This window comes from Pundamilia nyererei, unplaced genomic scaffold, assembly GCF_000239375.1.
Source record: "Pundamilia nyererei isolate P.nyererei 1_Seehausen unplaced genomic scaffold, PunNye1.0 scaffold00166, whole genome shotgun sequence".
In the NCBI taxonomy this organism is placed as follows: Eukaryota; Metazoa; Chordata; class Actinopteri; order Cichliformes; family Cichlidae; genus Pundamilia; species Pundamilia nyererei.
The window spans coordinates 1,220,331-1,229,851 of record NW_005187567.1 but is presented as its reverse complement, the minus strand read 5'-3'; the positions used below and the strand labels follow the sequence as shown (position 1 = coordinate 1,229,851).

Below are 9,521 nucleotides of genomic sequence, written 5' to 3'. Positions count from 1 at the left end.
AAGCCCCCCCCCCCTTTTTTTAAATGGACATGTTTTAACAGGACTAAAGAATTGCTTTGACCAATGATGCTTTAAATAAGCTTGAAAGGATTGTTTACAATAAACTTGAGACTAAAGCTTTTGTCTAAATGTTTTGTATACAGACACAAACAGAGTAAAAATGCACTTTGAAATAACGTGCATGTGAGGTGTGAGGGGCTGGTTTCATCTGATTGCTACGCAGAAAAACACTTTATATTAATGTGTGGTAAAATTACACATTTGTATCAATACCAGAAAACAAATGACAAAACCTTAGGAATATTTAAAATTCTGCTTTTATATGCAATGCTGACAAACAATAAAGTGACAGAGTTGCCAGCAACTAGTATACCTACAGCTGAAGATATAAAAATACAAGAATAAAAATTTCTTATTGAAACAGACAGAGTTTTATTAACAAATGCATCATTAAAGTATGAAGTAAAATGAATGGACTAATGGACTGAGCATGCTACAAGTTAAATCAAGTGTCTGATGGTCATTTCTGTGATGAAGGTCCAGGGCCATTGTCTGTGATAACAAAATAATTTTTTCCCTTTAAGGGAACGGATGAGAGAAGGGGTGTCACAGGGGTGGAAGCAACTCCTGTAAAGTAGAAAAACAATGTTTCAATAACCATTAGAGAAACCAGAAAGACAACAATGAGGATCAGGTTTTAACCTGAGTCATAACTGAGAATTTGTCTATTACCTGTCACTATCAGTATTTTTTGATTGTCTCCACCCACACCGGAAAATGTGGGAAAGAGTTGCAAAGTGAGGAGGATTCAGGGACATAACAATTAAACATAAAAGCAAACTTCCTTAGAAAAGTTTCCTCTTCCCAAAGTATCATGAATATTGTGAAGTAGCTTAATGTAACAGCATTACTATATGGCTATTTCTTCCAGGACTTTGGTGCCCTCTTGTGGACACTTGCAGAGATGCAGTTAGTATTCTACATGACTTTGTGACATACCAGGTTATAGTAACATAACTTACTTCCTTACAAAAGACGATGATAGTTATTCTTATGACTGTTTTTAACACTTTCTGTGTACCTGAGGATGCAGAGTGTCTGAGTGACTCGAGGAGATTGGTGCTTGCAAATTTAACAACACATCTGAATGGCTCGTCCCGCTCTGTCATGGTCTTATTGGTGTGATCTCTGAATTTTGTTTCCAGCTGATGAAACATTAACAAGGAACATGGCAGCATCTGGGTTAACATCTGTATCTGTGAAGCAGTGAAACAACTTAGATAATCAACTTATTTTACTTAGTCGGTGTTGTCTGGCTACCTTGTAAACTGCAGACTGTAGTTGAGGTAATAGCCCATCACCAAATGCCTCACAAGCCATTTGATGTCTGTTTGCTGCAGACCCAGCTTGCTCTTTTTCTATGTGAAGGTCTGTACATATAAATAAAGACATACATAAAACCAGCATTAAAAATGTAAGTACATGTTTCACCATATGACAGAAATGCATAGAGAAAATGGCTTAAAGAAAATCAAAAAGTTTTAAAACATACTTGAGACAACACGATTCCTTTCTGCCAGAGGGCTGGGAAACTTGGTGGGAAACACCTAGGTGGATTTAAAAGGAAAAAAAAAAGGTCAGAGTAAAATTCCACTCATTTTTCTCTCTAAAGCAGTAATTTAAAAAGGTGAAAACACTGCATGCAGCCCACAAAATCTAAGAAATGAAAAAAATAAAAATAAAGTCAGTCTTAACTAGTAAATAATTTTAAAAAATAAATAAATAAATCAGGCATACTTGCAGATACTGCTTCATAAGCAGATCTCTGATGGCAGTGAGCTTCCGTCCACTGAGGTTAGCATCCTTAATAGCTTGATATCGGGTGGACAGAACCAAAGCCTGCAAAGCAAACAAGTCTCTTAAAGTAGGATGGAAACAAACAAGGAAACTGGATAAACAATGTGACGTATTAACCACAGAAGTCATCCTTACCTGTGACAACAGAGGCTTTTGTTTTGAAGTTAGGCTGCTCAGAAAGACGTAAGGGGTTTGAAGATAGTGAACGACATATGTGGGTTTCAGGTGGTTTGGGCGAGAAAAGGTGTCTCCCCATGCAATTCGAATCCACACAGCTTCATCTGTGTGCTTCTTTATCTTGATAGAAACCTTCAAATATAAAGTGAAAACAGACTGATAATGCAGGAGGTTAACAGAGAAGCATGTGAAATGTAATTTGCTGATAAAACGATTTAAAAATAGAATTTTTGGGTGTAAATTAGATGGAATAGCTTACGTGTCTTATTAGCTCACTGAGGTGGGATTTAAATTGTTCCTTGAACTGTGTCAGCTCTACAGAGTGAGCATCATCTTAAAAAAAAAAATCAAGATATTTATAAAGACAGCAAGAAATTAAAATATTATTAAGGCACTTAAAGCCATCAGCAATTTAATAAAGAAAACCTCCATTCAATTCAATTGTATTTATACAGCACCAAATCACAAAAACAGTTGCCTCAAGGTGCTTTATATTGTAAGGTAGACCCTACAATAATAAAAGAGAGAAAACTCCAACAATCATATGACGCTCTATGACCAATCGCTTTGGTGACAGTGGGAAAGAAAAAACTCCCGTTTAACAGGAAGAAACCTCCGTCAGAACCAGGCTCACGGAGGGGCAGCCATCTACCGCGACCGGTTGGGGTGAGGGGAGGAAGACAAAACATTCCCTGAAAACCCCAAGAGCTTCGATATTCAACGAAGGTTCAAAACTTATAGGCTTTCAGCCCTTGACGACTAGGGCTGAACGATATATCGCATTTGCGATAATATCGCAACATGATCAAGTGCAATTTTCTAACCGCAAAGGCTGCGAATATGTCCAAATTCATGGGCTGCATCCTCCTGAGGCCGCATTTGTAGATCGATTACGTCACAGCGACGCGCCGAAGGCTGTCCAAATTACCACCATATCCCAGAATTCATAGCGCGGCCCAGCCAAACTCCAGTTTCCAGCAATGGCGGCCGCTACTAAGTTTTAAAATTACTCATACTAATCTTTCTGGGTCACAAAATAAACTTTTAACATATTTTCAGGCGAGAAAGTAGCTGTGTAAACATCAAATATCTGCTCGGTTTATCAAGATATCCCATATTTGCAAAAGTGCTTCGACGTTTTCAGAGGCGTCTGCTACCCTCCGGCTAGCTCGAGGGTTACTGATGCGGCCGAGAACGGCACAACTCCCGGCACATCATTTTCAGATCACCGCGGAGTTTCGCTGCTCGGGTTAAACGTAATATATAAGTCACTTAGACAACCTAAAAATGTTATTGTTGGGCTTCTTTCAGTGTTTTGTTTGTTCGTGAGTAAATCGGTTTGGCTGAGATTAAAGTTATTAGATTAGATAAAATAAAACTTTATTAATCCCCCGGGTGGGTTCCTCCTTGGTTTTCACACAGCTGACTAAACGTCAAACAGAAAACTTATTAAACAGAAGTATGAGACAGTCGAGAATTTACACCAGTGTCTGGTTATATTTTAGATAGCAAGGAGCAGACGGCCGAGTTTATTAAACTCCACCGAGACAGCGGTGACGCTAATCAGAACTAGCCAATCAGAAGGCTAGACCGTCCAATTTCACGCCTTTAAATTTTAAAGGCGTGTTTGTGTGTGTGTTTATACAATTGCTATTATGTTTGCACTTTATGTGTAATGTTACTGACTGCAGAGATCAGTAAGATGTGTGTATTTTTTATTTATTAGTTTTATTTATTTAATATTATTTTTTAATTGAATGACTGTCTAGTAGTTCACAGATGTCGAAAAACTGAGTGTGGTAAAGCCACCGATTTTTTTTATGTATATTTCTGCAATCTGCACATTGTACTGACTTTCATTTTAATGTTTACACCAGGGTTCCTTGTCAGCACTTTATGCTCAGATGTTTGTAAGCTAAAAATAAACTATTGTGTATGTTCAAATATACTGTTGTGATTGAAGAAGTTAAATAAAAATGTCAGTCATCAATTCATGCATCACCTCATGTCATCATAACAGAGGTCTGTCTTCCAGGAAAGAACAGTTTAAAATTAATGTAATATAGTATTGGCCATACTATATGATGTATTGCTTGTCTTTGTTTAATAATACAGAAGACAAAGACCTTAAAAAATAATCGCATATCGCATCGCAATCGCAATATTGGGGCAAAAAATCGCAATTAGATTATTTTCCATAATCGTTCAGCCCTATTGACGACACAGAGCAGGTTACTGTTTCAACATACCTTGAGGGTCCATGAGCTGGAAGGCATGCCACATGCCCAGGTTGGGATTCTCGATGACATCTGTATGAAACCAGGGCGACACAAGCACTGTTAGTGAACTGTAAATCTGTCCTTACCACTGATATAGCAAAAAGCCAAAATGATAACATAATATATAATAGTAATAATATAATACAGTAACTTCGCTCGACTTACGTATCATTTCCAGCTCAGCTATGTGTTTAACTGTCAATTCATTTTCCTGTGAAACACAACACTTATGTTAAACACTAATAGAGCAAACACCATAATATTTAATAGTAGTTTCAATGTGAACATTTTTTTTACAGTGTACAATGAACACATAGAAATAACAACAAATTATATTGCCTAAAACCAGCCAAATACCTCGCAAATGGCAAGTAGTTTTTCTGTTAACGCCCATTTTGATTCTGTGTAATCTATGGACTGCCGCTGCGTCGCCGTCAAACGGCTCCACTTATCCAGCGTTGTCTTCAGCATTCGACTCGGTATCCGTCTCACGAGTCGCTCCAGTAAACGTTTAACAGTGTTGTCCATGCTTCCTTCAACAGTGACCGAAATAGACAGACAGCTTGAATTTGAGTAAAACTGTCGATCTGTTCAGCTTTCACGACAACGCACACCACAGTCGATCGATTCCAAACAAACCGCCCAGAATAAAAGCACATGAATCCACCAATCAGATATTTGCAAAACGGACTCACGTATTTCCTTTAGCGCCCTCTGCTGTCTTGGAGTTATATATTAATTTTAAGTACCGCTGCTACTGACGTGACCAACCATGCTTATACGAATCTGTATATAATAATGACCTTAATAAGACCCTTACATAAAGAGTTAAATGTTGAAAGAAATTAGTGACCGCCATTGAGTGAAATTAATTATGACATACAAAAAGTTCATAAAGTTCACACTGCTGCTATAGAAACTGTTGAAAAAAAATAGAAGAAAATTTGTCATCTCCAAGTCAAAAGTTCAGGTCACGGTTTGGAAATTTTGACTTACGAACTAAATTAGGGTCAGGGGTTAGTTAGGTTAGGCTAGGTTTGACCAATGAGTAGTTTACTCAGAGCATGAACACCATTTATTAATTTTTAGTTTAGTCCATTTAGTTGTGAATTTTCCCCATTTATGCATGCACCTTCCGAAATGAAAAGGAAAAAATAACAACCAAAAATAAATAACTAAATAAATAAAAAGAGGAAATATTGTCAGAGGAAAAACGGTAAAACCGATCACTCAGATTGTTCAAATTACGTAAACACAAACCCCCCAAAATACCCCCCCCCTCACACACACACACACACGCCACACACACAAACAAGCAAAAAACAACAACAAAAGAACCGTAAGTAGATAATTAAGCATCGTTGACATTTCGATTTATTAATTAATTCATGTTAAATAATGACATGAACATCTGACTTAAGAAAAAAAATCAAAAACAAAAAAAACTTAGTGACGGAAACAAGGTTCCATGCATTACAGAAATAGTAAGTAATGGCGGAAAAGAGGTGCCTGGAGAGGAGCCTTCTTGTATTTCCTGCAAACTCCCGTCATCATTTGTCCCGCCTTTTGTGGAAAGTACGCACGCCATTGGTGAGGCCAAAGAAGAATATAGGCTACGATTCGCCCTCGACTCTTGTCACTCAAATCGTTGAGGCGAAACAGTTACGAAAGCTTCACGTCCTGTAACAGGCAGGCACGTCCTTTAGATTGTAATTTCTTGTAGGTTAAACCGGCGATAGTACTACTACAGCTCATTTAGTCCAGTTCATTAAGGCGTTAGTGACTTGCAGCAGACCATAAAGCTTCTGCAGTTGTTCAATGGTTGTATAGATTCATCTTCTGTGAAGTTAGCTTGGAGCTAGTAGTTAGCAAGCAGCGGCTTTTTTCACCCACTGGAAACTTCTCAGATGATAAAGCCTTTGCAGTGGTAAGTGTAATTCAGCTGATAATCCAGTGTTGACATGAAGTTTATTATAAATTACTACATACGCAGTACAGATCCCCAGTTCAAAGTCTAGTCTAGCTAACATAATGCCAAAGTAAATGTAGATGGTGTACATTTGACACAATGCTCTTGCCTCTGCGTCTGCAGGTAAGTGTCCACTGGAAAAAACAATCTCGGTCATCACTATGACACATCAGGATGGAGAGGGATGGGGAGGTGTTAGTATCCTTTAGAGGAAATGCTGCTGACGTACTACAGGGATGTCAAACTAATTTTACATCATGGGGCACGTACAACCCACTTTGATCTTGACAGGATGTTTATGCACTCCTTGTTTTCCATTGCCATCCAGTGGGGCAGATTGGAGTGCTTCCCAGAATGCTTCTGGCCCCCATGCCTTATGTTTGATACCCCTGATATACGGTATTTAAAGTGCAGTTGAAGCAGTCTTTGGAATAATTCATTCAAACAGTTAAAATAACGAATTTAATTATTGATTCATTAGTTGTTATTGGTTGGGCATCAGCAGTTCCAGATGTGGCAATATTTTGCTTTCTTGCTATATGTTATTGTATACTAGCCTTAAATCCTATTACTTCCAAGGTGCCCCCCTTGGGCTGAGTATTTTACGTTGTTTATAGATGAGAGTATATCCTCAGTTCATCTCTTGCTTGTTGCCTTTCAGTGTCTCTGCAGTTCTTCAGTAAGCCCTTAACTCAAAATGCACCCTGACCTGTCACCTCACCTTCACACAGATGAGTGTAATGAACTAATAAGTAAACTGAGACAGTGCCACAACGAGGTAAGTCAATCTCCAAATGTGACTATTTCTCTATGATTCACATGCATAGATATAAAATTGTGTAAAACCTTGTTTGCTTTTACGATCAGCACAATATTCTGAAGTTCTTTGGCACATGTAACGATGTGGACCGTGCCATGCGTCAGTGTCTGGAGAAAGAGGTCTGTCAGCTTTTTAAATTTTTTTCCACTTATGGATAGGACAACAATCAATCCTATTAAAAGATTTTTTTTTCTCTCTTACATTCATTTCTGTCTCCTTACTATTCAACAGAGACTGGAAAAGCGGGAGCGCAGCAAGCAGCATGCGATAGAGATGAAGAAGAGGCTGAAAGAAGGACCTAAAGACCGTCTCTAAGGGACATTTTACTGCAACTGTGCCACTGGCACAGCAAGTTAAACCTACTGAGATTTTGGCACACTGAATGAAGCTTGACACTCTGTACCAGGCTTCTTCAGCTGACATTTCATGTCAGGACAAATGAAGAGCTTTTTCTTTATAAGCAGTGTGGGTGATTTCATTTAATGGTGTGCGTCTCCAAGAACAAAATGGTAATCTTGCCATGTTGATGCTTATATTACTGGTATTTTTAAAGTTTTATTGAACAGCAAGTAAGCTCAATTAAGCTTACATGGGTATTTTGTATCAGCTACATAGACTAAAACTTGAAGTGTTGACAACAATGTCAAGAGGTCAACATAAAAAAACCATCTAGTACTTGAGATTGAAGATTGAGTTTGGGGATTATTATTCCCCCACCCCATCTCTTGTAGCGGACTACTGCTCCATCACTGATGTGTCTGTTGGCACAAAACCACAGCAATGATTACTCTGTTAACGTATAACAGTATCTATTGTTGAAGATTTCTTTGAATTGGGAATCATAAAGTAAAACTCTGAATTAATGTAAGAACCTGTTCTTGCTTTAACATGGTGCCACAACACCGCGGGACACAGTATCAGTTTCGCAGCATGTAACACATGTAGCATTTATATGCATTTTGCTAACAAAATGATCGACATGAGCCTTTTCTCTTTTTTTTGGTAATTAAAACCACATCAGAAGTGTGAGGTTTTCTCTGAGTGTTAGGTAAGGTTAGGCTAGCTGTGCAAACCATACGCAGAAGCCTTGTGTTTGTGCAAATGTAAAAACATGTTGTCAAAGAATTGTTTCTTTATTTGAAGCAGCTCATTCTACTCATCACAATGTATCAATAACTCCTTGACAAACATTTAAATTATAAGGCAACCCAAGGTGTGCTTTCAGACAGTGTAGGGAAAAAATACACATGTAGGTATGTGTATTTAAAAAGTAAAATAAAATATAAACCTGCAATTTGTAATAAATAATGGAGCAAGTTATAACTGATATACTTCAAATATTTTCATCAAGCACACTTCAAACACATGCTGAGCTGGCGATTTGGGGCTCAAACCCATTATAAACTCCCATAGCCCTAAATAAAGTTTCAAACCAAAGAAATGCTTCTGTCCAAGTTGACACTCAAAGACATTTGATATTTTACAAAATAAATAAATTAAAGTCCATGAATCTTCAGCGTGAGCAGCGCTCAGCAGACCTGAGTGACTTGTGTTCATTGATGCTGTACAGAAGCCATATTATACCTCTTCTTATGAAGCAAATGACACAATATAAATAATCTATCATCAGATTAGTACAATAGAAGTAAAGACAGGGTCTCCTTTCATGGATCTAATGACCACAATAAATTGTTTTGTACAGAAACCTGAGTATACAGCAATTTAGATTTTGTTACATGAATCACATTTCCTTTAGACAGTAAGTGTAAAATCATTTGGTGTGACTGTAAAGGTTTTAGATTTAATGCGCTCAGGTGGAAGTCTGGCATTGTTTGTTTTTGTCAATTTTTGGTTGACAAAAACAAAACAAAAAAAAGCTTCCAACCTTATTATCCCAGCAATCAATGACCACAAAATCATTTAACAATCTCACATTGCATTAAATCTTATACAAATGTCAACAATCTGTTTACACCACAGACCTCAGCTCATACTCACAAAGGTTTTAAAGCACAATGTAAATTAAATTAAATGAGCCCATGTCTCTCACTGATCATGTACAACACCTCTATTTATAAATCATATCTTCAAGTGGCAATAGTGTTAACATTTTGGTCATGAAGGACGTATTTATGTAGACATTTTCTTTTTTCTGGGCCTATTTTGCTAATTCACTTTTCTGCAGGGTCACGAAAAAGAAGCCGGGGTGCCTCTGGAGCAAAGTAAACCACATGGCACGGCACAACAGTTATTTCAAATAAATACAAAAATAAAACGCAACATTTCTAACAGTACTTATAATGGTGGTACAAAACATACCCTGAAATACAAGGAATTCAGACAAGCAGCACATTTACAGTATATTACATGCAATTAGTTACAGAAAACAGTCTACATTATATATATATATATATATATA

The 9,521-nt window shown here is 37.5% G+C and overlaps 2 protein-coding genes across 2 annotated transcripts; one reads left to right on the top strand and one right to left on the bottom strand.

Moving 5' to 3' along the window:
• Window positions 1–408: 408 nt before the first annotated feature.
• Window positions 409–4,995, bottom strand: cenpn (centromere protein N). The gene is made up of 10 exons (XM_005745785.1): window positions 4,671–4,995; window positions 4,479–4,524; window positions 4,284–4,343; window positions 2,294–2,367; window positions 1,993–2,166; window positions 1,798–1,899; window positions 1,553–1,607; window positions 1,321–1,430; window positions 1,082–1,205; window positions 409–627 (listed from the first exon to the last, which is right to left on the bottom strand). The coding sequence occupies exons 1-10, from the start codon at window positions 4,839–4,841 to the stop codon at window positions 521–523; spliced, it is 1,023 nt and encodes a 340-aa protein (XP_005745842.1). The 5' UTR covers window positions 4,842–4,995; the 3' UTR covers window positions 409–520.
• Window positions 4,996–5,840: 845 nt separating this feature from the next.
• On the top strand, window positions 5,841–8,224 carry cmc2 (C-x(9)-C motif containing 2). Its single transcript, XM_005745784.2, has 4 exons — window positions 5,841–6,240; window positions 6,944–7,060; window positions 7,150–7,221; window positions 7,334–8,224. The coding sequence occupies exons 2-4, from the start codon at window positions 6,980–6,982 to the stop codon at window positions 7,415–7,417; spliced, it is 237 nt and encodes a 78-aa protein (XP_005745841.1). The 5' UTR covers window positions 5,841–6,240; window positions 6,944–6,979; the 3' UTR covers window positions 7,418–8,224.
• The last annotated feature ends 1,297 nt before the right edge of the window (window positions 8,225–9,521 follow it).